Source organism: Saccopteryx leptura, chromosome 12, assembly GCF_036850995.1.
Source record: "Saccopteryx leptura isolate mSacLep1 chromosome 12, mSacLep1_pri_phased_curated, whole genome shotgun sequence".
Taxonomy (NCBI): Eukaryota; Metazoa; Chordata; class Mammalia; order Chiroptera; family Emballonuridae; genus Saccopteryx; species Saccopteryx leptura.
This window is the reverse complement of record NC_089514.1, coordinates 32,388,333-32,407,623: the sequence shown is the minus strand read 5'-3', so window position 1 is coordinate 32,407,623 and position 19,291 is coordinate 32,388,333. Positions and strand designations below refer to the sequence as shown.

The window sequence follows — 19,291 nt, the reverse complement described above, 5'->3', positions numbered from 1 at the left end:
TACAACATATAAAGGAAGGCCCATTAGATTATCATCAGATTTCTCAGCAGAAACTCTACAAGCTAGAAGAGAGTGGACCCCAATATTTAAAGTCCTGAAAGAGAGGAACTTTCAGCCACGAATACTATACCCATCAAAGCTATCCTTCAAATATGAAGGAGAAATAAAAACATTCACAGATACAGAAAAGATGAAGGAATTTATCATCAGAAAACCCCCACTCCAGGAATTACTAAAGGGGGTTCTCCAATCAGATACAAAGAACAAAAAAAAACAGAGCCACAAGTAAAAGCTCCAAGAAGAACACAATAAAACCAAATTTAAACTGTGACAACAACAAAAAGAAAGAGGGGGAGAAGATGGAGATTAACAGTAGCAAAGGACGATGGAGTGCAAAAGTACTCACAAAATAGTTCGCTACAATGAACAGGGTAGGGACCCTTTTCATTATTCAAAGGTAACCACCATTGAAAAAACCACCACAGAAGCACATGAGATAAAAAAGATAGCAACAGTGGAAAGATGTATGGAATACAACCAAATAAAAACAAAAGATAGAAAAACAAAAGAGAAGGATCAAACAAGACACAAAACTAACAGAAAGCAAGATATAAAATGGCAATAGGGAACTCACAAGTATCAATAATTACACTAAATGTAAACGGATTAAACTCACCAATAAAAAGGCACAGAGTAGCAGAATGGATTAAAAAAGAAAATCCAACTGTATGCTGCCTACAGGAAACTCATCTAAGTAACAAGGATAAAAACAAATTCAAAGTGAAAGGCTGGAAAACAATACTCCAAGCAAATAACATCCAAAAAAAAGCAGGTGTAGCAATACTCATATCGGATAATGCTGACTACAAGACAGGAAAAGTACTCAGAGACAAAAATGGCCATTTCATAATGGCTAAGGGGACACTGAATCAAGAAGACATAACAATTCTTAATATATATGCACCAAACCAAGGAGCACCAAAATATATAAGACAGCTACTTATTGCTCTTAAAACAAAAACTGACAAAAATACAATCATACTTGGAGACCTCAATACACCGCTGACGGCTCTAGATCGGTCATCCAAACAGAGAATCAACAAAGACATAGTGGCCTTAAACAAAACACTAGAGCACCTGGATATGATAGACATCTACAGGACATTTCATCCCAAAGTGACTGAGTATACATTTTTCTCCAGTGTACATGGATCATTCTCAAGAATTGACCATATGTTGGGCCACAAAAACAACATCAGCAAATTCAGAAAAATTGAAGTTGTACCAAGCATATTTTCTGATCATAAAGCCTTGAAACTAGAATTCAACTGCAAAAAAGAGGAAAAAAATCCCCCAAAAATGTGGAAACTAAACAACATACTTTTAAAAAATGAATGGGTCAAAGAAGAAATAAGTGCAGAGATCAAAAGATATATACAGACTAATGAAAATGACAATACGACATATCAGAATCTATGGGATGCAGCAAAAGCAGTGATAAGAGGGAAGTTCATATCACTTCAGGCATATATGAACAAACAAGAGAGAGCCCAAGTGAACCACTTAACTTCCCACCTTAAGGAACTAGAAAAAGAAGAACAAAGACAACCCAAAACCAGCCGAAGAAAGGAGATAATAAAAATCAGAGCAGAAATAAATGAATTAGAGAACAGAAAAACTATAGAAAAAATTAATAGAACAAGGAGCTGGTTCTTTGAAAAGATCAACAAAATTGACAAACCCTTGGCAAGACTTACCAAGGAAAAAAGAGAAAGAACTCATATAAACAAAATCCAAAATTAAAGAGGAGAAATCACCACGGACACCGTAGATATACAAAGAATTATTGTAGAATACTATGAAAAACTTTATGCCACTAAATTCAACAACCTAGAAGAAATGGATAAATTCCTAGAAAAATACAACCTTCCTAGACTGAGTCAAGAAGAAGCAGAAAGCCTAAACAGACCTATTAGTAGAGAAGAAATAGAAAAAACCATTAAAAACCTCCCCAAAAATAAAAGTCCAGGCCCTGACGGCTATACCAGCGAATTTTATCAAACATTCAAAGAAGACTTGGTTCCTATTCTACTCAAAGTCTTCCAAAAAATTGAAGAAGAAGCAATACTTCCAAACACATTTTACGAAGCCAACATAACCCTCATACCAAAACCAGGCAAGGATGGCACAAAAAAAGAAAACTACAGACCAATATCTCTAATGAATACAGATGCTAAAATACTAAACAAAATACTAGCAAATCGAATACAACAACATATTAAAAAAATAATACATCATGATCAAGTGGGATTCATCCCAGAATCTCAAGGATGGTTCAACATACGTAAAACGGTTAATGTAATACACCATATCAACAAAACAAAGAACAAAAACCACATGATCTTATCAATAGACGCAGAAAAGGCTTTCGATAAAATACAACACAATTTTATGTTTAAGACTCTCAACAAAATGGGTATAGAAGGAAAATATCTCAACATGATAAAGGCCATATATGATAAACCATCAGCTAACATCATATTAAATGGCACTAAACTGAAGGCTTTCCCCCTTAAATCAGGAACAAGACAGGGTTGTCCACTCTCTCCACTCTTATTTAATGTGGTACTAGAGGTTCTAGCCAGAGCAATCAGACAAGACAAAGAAATAAAAGGCATCCATGTCGGAAAAGAAGAAGTAAAGGTATCACTTTTTGCAGATGATATGATACTATACATCGAAAACCCCAAAGAATCCACAAAAAGACTACTAGAAACAATAAGCCAATACAGTAAGGTCGCAGGATACAAAATTAACATACAGAAGTCAATAGCCTTTCTATATGCCAACAATGAAACAACTGAGAAGGAACTCAAAAGAATAATCCCCTTCACGATTGCAAAAAAAAAAATAAAATACTTAGGAATAAACATAACAAAGAATGTAAAGGACTTATATAATGAAAACTATAAACCATTGTTAAGGGAAATCGAAAAAGATATAATTAGATGGAAGAATATACCTTGTTCTTGGCTAGGAAGAATAAATATAATCAAGATGGCTATATTACCCAAAGCAATATACAAATTTAATGCAATTCCCATCAAACTTCCAATGACATTTTTTAAAGAAATAGAGCAAAAAATCATCAGATTTATATGGAACTATAAAAAACCCCGAATAGCCAAAGCAATCCTAAAGAAAAAGAATGAAGCTGGGGGCATTTCAATACCAGACTTCAAACTCTATTATAGGGCCACGACAATCAAAACAGCATGGTATTGGCAGAAAAATAGACACTCAGACCAATGGAACAGAATAGAAAGTCCAGAAATAAAACCACATATATATAGTCAAATAATTTTTGATAAAGGGGCCAACAACACACAATGGAGAAAAGAAAGCCTCTTCAATAAATGGTGCTGGGAAAACTGGAAAGCCACATGCAAAAGAATGAAACTGGACTACAGTCTCTCCCCCTGTACAAAAATTAACTCAAAATGGATCAAAGATCTAAACATAAGACCTGAAACAATTAAGTACATAGAAGAAGACATAGGTACTCAACTCAGGGACCTGGGTTTTAAAGAGCATTTTATGAATTTGACTCCAATGGCAAGAGAAGTGAAGGCAAAAATTAATGAATGGGACTACATCAGACTAAGAAGTTTTTGCTCAGCAAGAGAAACTGATAACAAAATAAACAGAAAGCCAACTAAATGGGAAATGATTTTTTCAAACGACAGCTCAGATAAGGGCCTAATATTCAAAATATACAAAGAACTCATAAAACTCAACAACAAACAAACAATCCAATAAAAAAATGGGAAGAGGATATGAATAGACACTTCTCCCAGGAAGAAATACAAATGGCCAACAGATATATGAAAAGATGCTCATCTTCTTTAGCTATTAGAGAAATGCAAATCAAAACGGCAATGAGATACCACCTCACACCTGTTCGATTAGCTGTTATTAGCAAGTCAGGTAACAGCAAATGTTGGAGAGGCTGTGGAGAAAAAGGAACCCTCATACACTGTTGGTGGGAATGTAAAGTAGTACAACCATTATGGAAGAAAGTATGGTGGTTCCTCAAAAAACTGAAAATAGAACTACCTTATGACCCAGCAATCCCTCTACTGGGTATATATCCCAAAAACTCAGAAACATTGATACGTAAAGACACATGCAGCCCCATGTTTATTGCAGCATTGTTCACAGTGGCCAGGACATGGAAACAACCAAAAAGCCCATCAATAGATGACTGGATAAAGAAGATGTGGCACATATACACTATGGAATACTACTCAGCCATAAGAAATGATGACATCAGAACATTTACAGCAAAATGGTGGGATCTTGATAACATGATACGAAGCGAAATAAGTAAATCAGAAAAAAACAGGAACTGTATTATTCCATACGTAGGTGGGACATAATAGTGAAACTAAGAGACATTTATAAGAGTGTGGTGGTTACGGGGGGGAGGGGGGAATGGGAGAGGGATAGGGGGTGGGGAGGGGCACAAAGAAAACAAGATAGAAGGTGACAGAGGACAATCTGACTTTGGGTGGTGGGTATGCAACATAATTGAACGACAAGATAACCTGGACTTGTTATCTTTGAATATATGTATCCTGATTTATTGATGTCACCCCATTAAAAAAATAAAAAAAGTATTTTGATTACCTTTTAAAAAAAAAAAAATAAAAAAAAAAAAAGATGTAATGCACCTTGACACAGTAATTTCACTCCTAGGAAATAATTTCAGAGAAATAATCAGAGATATTCACAATAATTTTTGATATAAAAATGCTAACTAGATCAACACCTTGGAACAACGTACTGTGTAGTATAACAATATGTAAAATAAGTATTAAACTACAGGATAATATATCCTTAATGTCTTATAAAGAAATGTTTAATGATATGATGATATAATATATTATTTCAGTATCTGCTGTGGAATTAATATCTGAGGTTCACAGCCAGGCTCTACCTCTTATTTGATATGACTATAAAAGAGAAGCCAAATTTCTTCATATGTAGAACAGAAATAAGAATAATATGTGTGTAACCCTAAAATTTCTAGACAAAATGTTTTGGATTCAGGATCTATAATCTCTAAGCCAAAGCCAAATCAGGGCAACTAGCAGCACTAAATAACATGTAAAATATAAAGAGCATACATAGCACATGGCCTGACATATATTAACACTCAACGAATATTGTCTTGATTAATAAAGTATAAAACACTGCAAAACTATACATTCAAAAATCCTAATTTTGTTAAGTAAGAAAAATATTTGGAAGGTGATTCACCAGCATAATCTTTTTGAAAATTGATTTTAGAAAGAGGAAGGGATAGAGGGAGAAAGAGAAAGAAAAATGTTGATTTGTTCCATTTATTTATGAATGTATCAATTGATTTGTGTATGCACCCTGCCCAGGGATTGAACCCACAACCTTGGCATATCAGGACGATGTTCTAACCAACTGAGCTACTCAGCCAGATCCCACTAGCATACTCTTAATAGTAGTTAACTCTAGATGGTTGGATTACATGAGATTTTTAATTTCTTTATATATTTTCATATTTTCCAAATTTTTAACCTTGACATATATTACATTTATAACTTTAAATATTCTATAAAATTAGCACATGCTAATTTGATAATTGATGATAGTAACTGGAAATGCTTTAAAATGTTTTCCTTTAGACTGAAGCATAAGTAACTAGTTCTTTATTAAAGACACATATGTGTGTAACCATAAAATTACTAGACAAATGTTTTGGATTCAGGATCTATAATCTCTAAGCCAAAGCCAAAAAGACATTTTCTCAAAAAACATAATGAACAGGGACAGTTAATACACGATTTTGAGCTTCTGTTTTCAATAAAAATTTTATAATGCTTATCCTATACAGTATTAAAAGCTATGCTTTGGAGATAATTAAGTACAAAAATCATGTTTTAAGCTGTGTATTTTTAACTTAAATTATTAGTCTTATTTGTCCAAAGACTCACTTTCATTGCATGACCTTGGGCTCTTATAAAAAATATTTCTGAGCTTCTAGCAGTTTATAAAAAGGATTTTTTTTTCTTAAGTGTCTAGCACACTTAAAGTTTTTGTAAGTTACTAGAATATAAGATTTATGAAAGTACTTAGTATTTTCTATGAACTAAATATATACCTTTGTGTGCGTGTATATATGTATGGATTTATATATATGTGAGTGTTTATGTGTAAACATATATATGAATTTATATATGTGAAGAATCCCCTGCATTTCTTGTTTTTTCTTGGCGAGGAGAGGTCAGACTAGGTATGAGACTCAAAGCATATTTCAGCTGGACCTGCTATGTTTTAACTAATTTTTAAGGACAAAAAAAGAAGATATAAATGTGTCATACCTTCACAGTTATCAATTATTTGTGATAGGAATATGGATGTGGGTGAGCCTAATGTCTTCATTTAGTATTGTGTATTTCTATTCTTCAAAACACTCATTCAAAAACATTTAGCATTTGTCTAAGATCTGGAGCTTATATATAAAAGACAAATTTTGTATCGATATAAGTATCTTAAAAATCCAATAACTTGTCAACTCATTTAATGTGGATGGCAATGTATCATCAGAAATATTAATTGTGGGTAATATTTTCCCTCTTCCCAAAGAATACAAGTCAATGACCAGATTGTCGAAGTGGATGGAACCAGCTTGGTGGGAGTCACACAGAACTTTGCTGCCACGGTTCTCAGAAACACCAAGGGCAACGTCAGGTAAACCTGGGGCTTCGTATCATATATGCACAATTTGGTTACTTGATAGTTTGTTAAACTTAAGTTATTTTATGATTATATCTATAAATATATGTAATTACAATGGGAATTCTATCTAAATGTTAAAAACTTGCTTTTAGTTTTTAATTTGTCCTTTATTTTAATTAGTTCATTTGAATGTAATTTAAAACTAAAAATTACGATTATTTTAGAAAGACATGAAGATACGGAGTATACAGTGTGAATCGCTATGGTTTTTCATTATTGAGCTATGTTAGTGTGCCTTATGGCAAGGAGCTATGTTAGTGTAAGAATTGCAAGGAAGATAGAATTTCTAGTTATATCCTCAATTAATATGACTTTAGGCCTCAAATCTTTTAAATAAAACCAGTTACACAGTATACTGAAATGAAAATAAGTATATATATATTCAATAATACATATTGTTTAGACAAGTAGGCAGAATGAGTTAATAAATGCATTTAAGAAATTCTTTTTATTGTTTTAAAGAAACAAGTAAAACTACTCTTTGGTAAACTGTAACTTTTCCGATTTAATAGGACCGAGAATTCATTCTTTTAGATCTTGAAATTTATATTCAATCCTGGAGTTCTGAAAATAATAGCTTGGAAAACGAATAAAAAGTATTCCTGAGCCAATGAAGGTCAAAATATAAAATTGGTTTTATTTGGTCATTGGATATTTATTTTTTAATATATTTATAGTATTGCTCATGTCTTATATTTTCCCAAAATCCCTATAAAAGAATACGTAAGGGGACATTATTTAGTGTGTATAATTATGAAAGTGTTTTAATGTAATCAAAATGAAATGGCCAACTTTTCTGAAAACACTGATGAGTTAATTGGATTAAAAGGGTTAAATTATGATTTCATTGCAACATATTTTATGTCACACAAGCATGAGTTTAATTCAGAATTATAGACATTTTTAGTTGGAAAACACCTTTCATGCTGAAAGGAGAATGTTTAAGAAATGCAACCTCCATGACTTTTATGGGTCCTGTGTTTATGCTTCAGGCATGTCACAATCCTGAGAAAGAATGTAAGAGAACTGGAAAGAGAACAGGACAAACCATTCTGCCCCCTTAGTAAATGCAGTGGTCTCTGAAGATTGCTCTTAGTTGTTGAGACAGCACTTTCCTGAGTCTATACAGAACTTGGTTTTCAAGCTGCCTATTAGGCTTTAAAGTGAATTTAAAAGTGAAATAAAATACACATTCAACTTATAAAAACATTTTTCATCCAGAAAGTAGTTTGTAGTTACGTGAAATTATAGTCATTCCTTTCTTTCTCTTTATAATTTTGTGCTGTTATCATTTCAAGCCTTGTACAAATTGCCGAAGGCGTCTCGTTTGCTCTCCCTGATTACAATCTCTCCCTTTTCGAAATTGCCCTTCCCAATCTTACCCCTGATAGAAGAACATAATAGCAGTATTCAAATATATGAAGAGTTATCAGAAAAAGTTGTTGACTCATTCTGTGTGATTCTAGCAGTGCAACTAAGACAGGTGGGTAGAAATAGTGCTTCTGCACCCATCACGTCCCTCTCTTCCCCAAAAACCTTCAGCAGCCATCCACTCTGGGCAGGATCTAAGCTCTTTATCCCGGTATTAAAAATCTTCATCACAGAATCTTGTCATTTACTTCTTCCTCTGTTCATGGTCTGGTGCCATCAGACTAGTGTAGTCATCGTCCACCAATGTGACTTGTGAATTTTTTTTTTTTGTGCCTTTCTCTCTGTCATTTTTGCCATTTTAAATATTCTGTTTAGAACCTACTTATCTGGAGGAACATATTTCAGATTCTTTTCCCTCCAAGGAGTCCTCCTTGACCTCATTGTCCCGAGTTATCTCTTCTTCCTGGTACACTAACCATTCATTCCACTTTTTTGACCTTGAGGTTACAGAACATTCTACTTTCATTTTTAAAGGCATACATCTTATTTCCCAATTCACTTTGCAATACTCTTGATGTCAAAATGGGACCTTTAGCCACTTTTGTCCCTCCAAATTATTTAACCCTGGGTCTTAATTGACTAAAAGTATGTAAGCCAGGATCTTAATTAATTAAATGTAAGGGGAAAAAAGTCTTTCCTCAATTTTAAATTATTAAAAATAATATTTGAGTCACCTGAATACATTTTATGTGGTAGTTATTTATAAATTGTTTATATAAAAACAGGATCCAAAATCTAGACCTGTAGTTTTAATGAACTGTTTAAAACTGAGGATTTAAAATATTTATGGTTCTATATTTCTTATTTGTTGGTAACTTAGCTACCGCATTCAGTGGCTACTAAAATTTATTTTTTTAAGTGCATCTAAAAGTAACTAAAGTTAGTTTGTATGTTTTTTAACCACTAAGCACAGATCTGGGAGAAATTTGTTGGAACTCATGGCTTTAAAGAGCCAGGAAGGGCAAACATAAGCTCATGGTGATGAGAAAATTAAAATTGAGATTTGTACAGTGCTTTTTAAGTATTGGAGATCAAGTTTTTAAATTATTTTCCAAAAATGTATAGGAAATCGATGTCAACATTTGGATATCACTCAAACTCACACAATGGAGTTCTGTGACTTCATCCACACTAATTGAAAATCATTTTTTATTTGAGTTCTTAGTTTGCTTTATTTTATTAACTTCTGAATTGCTATACCTGAGTTGATAAATCTATAGTACTAATGAAGACTCTATTAATATACCATTGTAAACACACTAGAGATCTCATAACACAAGTATTTTAATATAACTCCAAGGGAATGTATGTTTTTTAATCCTACAGCGTTTATAGGAGGTAAGCATATTAGGCCATTTTGAAGAAGTGGTTCAGCTCAAACCTCTTCTTGTTTCCTGGGTGTGGAAAGCCCAGGCCTGGCTCAGAGCATCGGTAGATGATTATTACTTCATCTATTTTACTGGCATCACTTAAATTGAGTACTGACTATGAGTACTGTGCTTATACCATGTTAATTGCTTTAGGTAATCGATTAGGGAAAGGACTCACAGGACTCAGTTCATATTCAGAAATGATGCAACACAGCAACAGTGGGAGAAAGATAGGACCAAGGGGTGGGTCTAGAGGACTCAGACATGTTTTTCTTTATCATCCTTCCACTGGGTCCCCTAGGATGTGTTTCTCTCCAGCTTTTAATCCACCATGACATGTTCATGTAGCACCTTGGAACCAAAAAGCCCAAAGTCTGTGTGTGGTAGTAGTGTCTTTGTGAATTGTCCAGGTAGGTATACATTTCCTACGTGACAGCTCAACTGTTGAAAACCTCCAGACGTCACCAAACCCAGGTAGAAGTAATACATCCAGTTATTATCACCAAGCAATCTGACAGGCTGGTATGCCCTGCATTAAAACTACTAATAGACCCATGTTTGCGAAACATTGTTTATCCCTGTTTAGTACGTTTCATAACTATGACCGAGGTTGAGCCCTATGCCCTAGGCAACTCTGGAGATAAGCACTTGGTCAATCCAGAATGACTGGAGGTTAACTCGTCTATATTACAAGTTTTGCATAACACATTTACTTTAAACGCCTTTGAATTTTGACTTTAGAGTCATACTATTTAGTATGTCTTTATTATGCATCTCAATATTACCTAGTGAAACCTAAAAGAAAATGTAACAGTTCTTTAAAAACATATGATCTCTTTGTGGTTGATAGAATGTAACTTGTCAAATATAATATAGTTAAAAAATTAAAATAGGCCCTGGCCGGTTGGCTCAGTGGTAGAGCGTCGGCCTGGCGTGCAGAAGTCCTGGGTTCGATTGCCGGCCAGGGCACACAGGAGAAGTGCCCATCTGCTTCTCCACCCCTCCCCCTCTCCCTCTCCTTCCTCTCTCTCTCTCTTCCCCTCCCGCAGCGAGGCTCCATTGGATCAAAGATAACCCGGGCGCTGGGGATGGCTCCTTGGCCTCTGCCCCAGGCGCTAGAGTGGCTCTGGTAGCAGCAGAGCGATGCCCTTGAAGGGGCAGAGCATCGCCCCCTGGTGGGCAGAGCGTCACCCCTGGTGGGCGTGCCGGGTGGATCCCGGTCGGGCGCATGCGGGAGTCTGTCTGTCTCTCCCCGTTTCCAGCTTCAGAAAAATACAAAAAAAAAAAAAAAAAAATTAAAATAAAGTTTAGTTATCATTGTCAGATCCTGTATTATATACAAAATAATTTAAATAGTTTATATTTAGTTCATTTGTGTCAGCAGATTTATCTACCTATTCACAGTTCATTTTTACATTAGAACACACTAAATGATGATATTCTTAAAGATCCTGAAAAGATCCTCCATGTTTAGTTATGGAAAAGATCATTTTAAACTCGAAACTATTAATTCATTAGAAAAATAATAGGAAGCAGTTCAAAAGCTAATAATCACTGGTTTTATAGCTATGGAAAGAAAGTGGGAATCGCTAGATATTGACAGAATAATTCATTGTTATACAAAACCACCTTCCATTATTTTTGGATCTAGAATTTAGCCTTCTGTGATGTTTTGCCAGAGATTATCAAAATTTAGACATTTTGCTCAATCTCTTGTGTTATATTGTTGTGGACAAGAGGAAAAATGTTTATTTTGAATTATAGTAGAGGTAGCACAGAGGTAAAAATCAGAGGCTGATTCTGTTACAAGCTATAAACAATATATAATGTATTCATAGGTATCTATCTCTTCTCTTAGTACCAGCTATAATTACCTTTCTATATAACTGCAGACTTTATAGATTTAAATTCTGATTTAACACTTTATCAAATGCATCAGTTTATGGAAATGTTTAAATCTCCCTGTAACTCATTTTATCCATATGTAAAATTGGTATCATGATAGTATCTATCCCATAGATTTGTGATGAATATTAAATGAGTTAATACATGTTATGTGTTTATCAAAATGCCTAGAAACAGTTACAATTCAATGAAGTATTAGCTATTATTACTTTTTTCTGAAAACTCTGATCACTTCGTAGATATTCATGATTTCTAGAAATCCAAAAGTCAATTTTACAGCCATTTCCTAAAAAAGCACAGCATCTTGTGTATGAATTTGTATAACTTTATTCTTGACTTTCTAATCTTTGTGATTTTTAAAAAATTTTACCTGTGTCTCATTTTTCTCTTTCATTTATTTAAAATACTTTTTTTTTTTCTTTTCTTTTCTTTTTTTTTTTTTTGTATTTTTCTGAAGCTGGACGGGGAGAGACAGTCAGACAGACTCCCGCATGCGCCCGTCCGGGATCCACCCGGCACGCCCACCAGGGGCGATGCTCTGCCCCTCCAGGGGGGTTGCTCTGCCGAGACCAGAGCCACTCTAGCGCCTGGGGCAGAGGCCAAGGAGCCATCCCCAGCGCCCGGGCCATCTTTGCTCCAATGGAGCCTTGGCTGCGGGAGGGGAAAAGAGAGACAGAGAGGAAGGAGGGGGTGGGGGTGGAGAAGCAAATGGGCGCTTCTCCTATGTGCCCTGGCCGGGAATCGAACCCGGGTCCCCCGCATGCCAGGCCGACGCTCTACCGCTGAGCCAACCGGCCAGGGCCTATTTAAAATACTTTTGAACTTTTTAAAATAAAAGAAATGGATACACATTAACAAAAAAGTCAAAATATTAAATTCTATAGCAATAAAAACGAGTGTCATATTATACTATTTTTGTCTAAACCCCAAGTCAAGCTCTATTACATGACCATGTCTTTTATACAGCATTCATCTAGTGATCCTCTAGTGGTCCTTTGCTCCTGATGTCACCTGTCTAGTTTAAAACTCTCCCACATTGACTCCTGTCTAGTCTGTGTGAGGAAGCAATGGTGTATGACTTCTGAGGCTAGTCTGTAAAGTGCATGGCTTCTTCCTTGGTGTTTTGGACCACCAGCTCTGAAGAAATTCCACTGCCATGTTGAGAAGACATTCAGACAGTCTCTGGAGGGAAGAACTTTGGCCTGCCCAAAACAGGTACCCGCTTGCCAGCCATGTGAAGAAGGCGCTCTGGAAGAAAACCCTTCCGCCATAGTAAAGCCGTCATATGACTGCAGCCCCAGTCAACCTTTGATGGAACTTTGTGAGAAGTTCCAAGCCAGAACTGCCCAGTCAAGCCTCTCCTGAATTCTTGACTCAGAAAAACAAGGAAAGATAAAATGTCTATATATTTTAGGGTATTTCATGTCAGAAGAAGATACAAGTTAGAATAAAAGAGAGGACATTATTAGAGATTTGATAACAATAATAAGGATTAGCCAATATTATGAAGGATATTTGGTTAAATTTCTAAGAAGACAATACTATGAAAAAGCACCCAGCTCACTGAAGAAAAAAATGTATGCATATGTGTATGTGTGTGTGTGTGTGTGTGTATGAAGATGAATATACAGTTAAAACTTTCAGCAAAGAAAATTTCAGTTCCAGTTTGTTCATTGATGAATCTTACCAAACATTAGAGGGAGAAATAATATCAATTCTGTATAAACTCTTCCAGATCACAGAAGAGGGGACACATCTGAGCAACACTGATGAGTTCAGCATTACTGTCATATCAAAAAGGCATTAAAATAAAAATTACATCCCAATATTCCTTATGAACATAGATATAAAATCCTCAACAGAATTGTAGCAGATTGAAGTCAGAAAGATATAAAGCATAATAATTTATGGCCAAGTAACATCTTTGGAATGCATGTTTGATTTAATGTTTGAAATTTAACCTATGGAATTTTCCATACTAATAGTATAGTGGAGAAAAACCATATGTTTCATATGTTCATCTGAGCAGATATGATTTTAAAAATGCTCAGGAAACTTGAAATATAAAGGAGTTTTCTCAATGTGATAACTAGCATCTAACCAAATGCTTTTTCCCTTAGTATCAGGACAATGCAAGTATGTCCACTTTCACCACTTCTATTCAGCATTGTACTGGAGGCCACGGCCAGCTTTCACTCAGTGAAGCAAGAGTAAGAAGTGGTAAACACAGAGATTGAAAAGGAAGAAGTAAAACTTTATTCACAGATAACATGGCCATCTATGTAGAAAATCCTAAGAATCTACAAAAGATGCTACTAGAACTAATACGTGAGTCAAGCAAGGTTTCAGGAGATAGGTTGATGTACAGAAATCAATTCTATTTCTACATACTAGCAACAACAAAGAATGAAAATTCAGATTTAATAGCATTCATAACATCAAAAACACAAAATACTTAGGGATAACCTGATATATAATATATTAACTATTGAGTAAAATTATTCTGCAAGAAAATAAAGACAATCTAAATGAGTGATGAACTAGACCATGTTTTTTGGATCAAAATACCCGATATTGTTAAGATTTCAATTTTCTCTCCAAATCTGCAAATTAAACACAATCTCAATGAAAATCTCACAAGGCCTTTTTTTTTTTTTTAGAAATTGATATATTTTTAAAAAGAACAAAGTTGAGGTCTTTCGCTGACTGAAAGCTACACTAATTATAGAAGTTAAGTTGGGGCACAAGAGTAGAAGTATAGATTAATAGAACAGAATGGGGAGTTCTAATGTAGACTAGACATAAACAATTGATTTTTGACTAATGCACCAAGGTAACTCAATGGAGGAAATTACAGTATTTTCAAAAGTAGTTGCTGGAACAGTTAGATAGCTACATATTTTAAAACCCCAAAACTTGACCTCTTTCCATGGTCTATAGAAAAATTAACTCAAGATTGATCATAGATCTAAGTGCAACAGCTGAAACTAAAATTTCTAGAGAACACGCAAAAATGTCAATGATTGGATTAATCAAAAATCTTTTAAGACACAAAAGTGAGAAATTTAAGAGAAAGAAATGGTAAATTGCATGAAAATTTTAAACATTTATTTTGAAAAACTCAGAAAGTGAAAAAACGATCTAAGGACTGAATGTTTGCAAAACACTTAATTGATAATGCGCTGTTATTAGAAGACATGAAGAACGCTTATAGTTTATTAAGAAGATATATAACCCTATTAAAAATGTGCAAATCAATTAAAGAGACACTTCTCCAAGGAAGACATACAATAAAGCACATGAAATGCTGCTCAACATCATTGGTTACTGGGGACATGCAAATTCAATCTGCAATGAGGTACTACTACACACCCACTAGAATGGCTGAAATTTAGAAGACTGATAATCCTACGCAGTGACAAGGATGTGGAGCAGCTCTAACATTCATTCAAAGCCAGTAGCGATGCAAAATAGCACAGCCACTTTGCAGAACAGTTTGGCGGGTTCTTATGAATTAAAATGTATGCTCGCCTTATCAGCCATCAATTCTACTCCTCGCTACCTACTCAAAAACAATAGAAACATATATTGACCCAAAGACTCATGTTTGCATATTCATAGGAGCTTTGTTCATAATAGCTGAAAACTGGACAAACCGTTCAGATATCTTTTAACCAATAATTTGTATTCAGAGGTAGGCCAAAGTAGGTTAATAATAATAATAATAAATAATAATATAAGAATAACTCTGGTTTGTGTACTTATAACTGTAAACCTATTTTTGTCCATCCCTGTAATTTATTTGTTTACTGTTGCATAGCTTATCTTAAGAAGGACCCTGAAAAATTTGAAACTATATAAAAAAGATTGACTGGGATCATGAGAAGTCTAACCATTTTTCCTTCTATTTATAAAAGTAGAAGACTCTACAAACTTTTGCCTAAATATAGAAAGTTTTAAAGAGACGTGGTAACAATTGTAAAGCATTTGAAAGAGTGAAGTCTGGAAAAAGGATTACCAGTAGGTATTCTTTTCAACCCCAGACAGCTGTCCTAAGACTGAAGAACAGCAACTATGAAAAGTGATGTTATAGGATAGAGATTTGTGCTTCGATATGAGTAATGTCTATAATTATATGTTTGCTCTCCACACCATTCACATTTAACTTTACATGTTTTCTGCAAAGTACCTGCTACTTACAATCATTATGTAGTCATAATATTTGTATCCCCAGATATGTATTTAACAACTTTTTGACATTGAGCCGTATACTACTGCTGGAGGTCAGGATTTTAGAGGAATTATAGTTACACAGTATAGGAAATAAATTAATTGAGGATCTTAAATATCTCTCTGCCCTGTTTGGAAGATGTTATAATATGAAACAAAAATTAAATGCATGATAAGTGAATTTTTATAGATATGACCAATTTATTTTGGATTCATACTTGGGCATGTAATTTCTAGATATGGAAGTTGAAATTTTTTTTACTTAAAATAATGGGTATATCTGAGGTTTCCATTTGAAATGCATTAAATCTTGAAATGTTTAGATTTCATTTACAACGTTTTAATAAGAGTGTTTGTTGCCATTACCCACAAGGGGAAATTGAGATTTTCACTTTTTGTCAAAGTGACTTTGTGACTGTGCGTATGGTGTGTCGTATCTAGTGGAGGGCAATGAAGGAGTTGTCATGTTCATGGAAATCAGACCTTGTGGATTGTTTACTCCTAGGACAGCCCCCTTGCTCACAGACAAGAGCAGCAGTCGCTACGGATTTCGGACCATGGGTTGTGGAACTCTTTTTATCTTATATATGTGAATAGTTAACATTCACTGATGATAAAAAGAAGATGAAAACAGTGGAGATTTTAGTTTTAATATTGCCATTATATATACTGTATATAACTTTAGAAAAAACCTGATTTTACTTAAATCCACATTACAGCGTGGTTTCTGTTACCTCATTCTTTATAGCTAAAAAATAAAAAAGATCATACCATTTCTTATTGAAGCCAAAAAGAAAAAAAATGTTTAGAAAGTAGCAAGAAAAAATATTTTTTTCTTAAAGGATCTTGAAGTTTAGAAACAGGGTGATTTGACTTCATGTATGTCATTTCAGTTAGAGATGATGTCTAAAATATACATCATCATTGTGCACAAATATCACATATTTAGAGAGACTGATAGCAGACTTTGGTTATATTGTTGAAGATTTTTTTTAATTAAAATTAATGTGATCATGTGATCTATACTTTAATCTTTTGAGCATGACTGATACCAGCGTGTGCAGAACACTAGCCCAACTAGTTGATCTTTTTCCTGTGGTTGTCTCACAAAAAACTAGTCTGTTTTCAAAACTGATGTAATTCAGGCCCTGGCCGGTTGGCTCAGCGGTAGAGCGTTGGCCTGGCGTGCGGGGGACCCGGGTTTGATTCCCGGCCAGGGCACATAGGAGAAGCGCCCTTGCTTCTCCACCCCCACCCCCTCCTTCCTCTCTGTGTCTCTTTTCCCCTCCCGCAGCCAAGGCTTCATTGGAGCAAAGATGGCCCGGGCACTGGGGATGGCTCCTTGGCCTCTGCCCCAGGCGCTAGAGTGGCTCTGGTCGCTGCAGAGCGACGCCCAGGAGGGGCAGAGCATGGCCCCCTGGTGGGCAGAGCGTCACCCCTGGTGGGCGTGCCGGGTGGATCCCGGTCAGGCGCATGCGGGAGTCTGTTTGACTGTCTCTCCCCGTTTCCAGCTTCAGAAATTTTAAAAATAGAAAAAAAAAACCTGATGTAATTCAAATAAGAGGTCATTGCAACAGTGTGTACAGATAGTACTTTTAAATGCACTCAACCCTATTTAGATATTAATAAAATATCTAGATAAAAACAAGAGTCAGCATTTATTAAATTCTTTCTAGGTGCCAGGTAACTAGTTAAGCTTTTTGGATGAATTGTGTAATATTTAGTTGTTAAAGTTATAAACATTTTATAAATACAGAAATGAAGGATTAGAAACACTAATATTCAGGTTCACAGAGCTACCAAGTCATGTTTATGTTTCAGTGTATTTGTCCAAGAAAACCCTTTTTCCCTTTTACATACCTTTTCAACCCCTGTGCTATATACTATCAGAGCAGATCCATACTATGAATATGAATCCATAATTGAAATAGTAACCTTATTTAAAATTTTAAGTTTTCCACTGAATTCTATATGTGCTAAATTGTACATATACTGTTATAGGGCATATTTATAAAAACAGCTTTAAAATGGGCCAAACATTTGAGAACATATAGAAGAGTAATTTGAGTGTTATAAATTTTCCAAATGGGAGCTTTTTATCAGTTGCATCATCATAATAATAGTGTCCTAAGACATATATATATATATATATATATCACATTTTATTCTTTTATTACTCCTTTAGACACATGGAGCAGATACTAATTTTCAATCAATAAAATATAGAGAATAGTTGCACTTCCTGATGCTTTCCCTCTGGGCCATACTTATCAGAATAAATTCTACTATTGCAAATATGTACTATAAATTATACTGGATCACAGGACTTTATGTGTAGTTAGGTGCTATAATTACCCCCCAGAATACCTGCAATAATGAAGAGATGTGTACTTGAACACAGTGGTTTTCAACGTTTTTACACTTGGGGACCAGTGAAAACAGGAGAATTATTTCAGGGACCGCTAAGGCAGAAATCACCCTGAGCACAAGTGATTTCAACTAAGAGCATTGGGTCTATAATCTTCATATGACATCAGGATGGTTAACTTATTTGTGAACCTTTACAAAATTTTTGACAGACTGGTTTGAGCAGCAATCAAAAAACACTGCTTCCACATAACACTTTAAAAAGTATATTTCAGGAGAGGCCCTGGCCCGTTGGCTCAGCGGTAGAGCGTCGGCCTGGCGTGCGGGGGGGCCCGGGTTCGATTCCCGGCCAGGGCACAGAGGAGAAGCACCCATTTGCTTCTCCACCCGCCCTCTGGTCGGGGCAGAGCATCGCCCCTGGTGGGCGTGCCGGGTGGATCCCGGTCGGGCGCATGCGGGAGTCTGTCTGACTGTCTCTCTCCGTTTCCAGCTTCAGAAAAATACAAAAAAAAACAACAACTATATTTCAGGAGAAAAATTGTCCATTTTATATACAGTTACAAATCACCTCTCTTTCATCAACTCGAAAGTGATTTTGAATGCAAACTAATATTGGGCAAATAGTGAATAATGTTAAATTGGGGTAAATTCAAAAAGAAAGGCACCCTGATTTTGAGTAACTATGCCTTCAGGATTTAAAATGCTGGTTTCTTATGCAATATGGAAATATTCATATTTCCTCTGAAGCTTTGATTATATGTATTCATTTATTTTAGTTTTAGCATTCATAAATAATTCTGGTTTGAAATTAGGGATCATGTTTTGAAGATAGGAGGAAAGTTGCACATCACATTAGAATTTTGACTTATAAATTACATAATTTATTAATTTACTCTTTAAAAATAATCTGCTTTAAATTTTCTCATAAGGTATTTATTAAGATTTCTTCATTCATCTCTAAAATCAGCAATTAAAATCACTTTTAACTATTTGGCAGGTGGACCACATCTTATGTTTTTCTCTCCCTGAACTGTGTTTAGATTAACTTTAAACACTTGCCTTGCAGAAGAAATAAACTTCTCCATTCTTATGGAAAACTATTAAACTAAAAGATCTGACAGTGTAATTCTCAAATGTGTTTAAAGAACTTATGG

At 35.0% G+C, this 19,291-nt stretch overlaps 1 protein-coding gene across 10 annotated transcripts in view; it reads left to right on the top strand.

Moving 5' to 3' along the window:
• Window positions 1-19,291, top strand: part of PPP1R9A (protein phosphatase 1 regulatory subunit 9A) — a 293,914-nt gene that overhangs the window by 189,116 nt on the left and 85,507 nt on the right. For all 10 annotated transcript variants that reach the window (XM_066353671.1, XM_066353670.1, XM_066353672.1 and 7 more), the window contains exon 5: window positions 6,682-6,786. In XM_066353671.1, coding sequence (XP_066209768.1) covers window positions 6,682-6,786 — 105 coding nt within the window. The remainder of the gene's footprint in view (window positions 1-6,681; window positions 6,787-19,291) is intronic.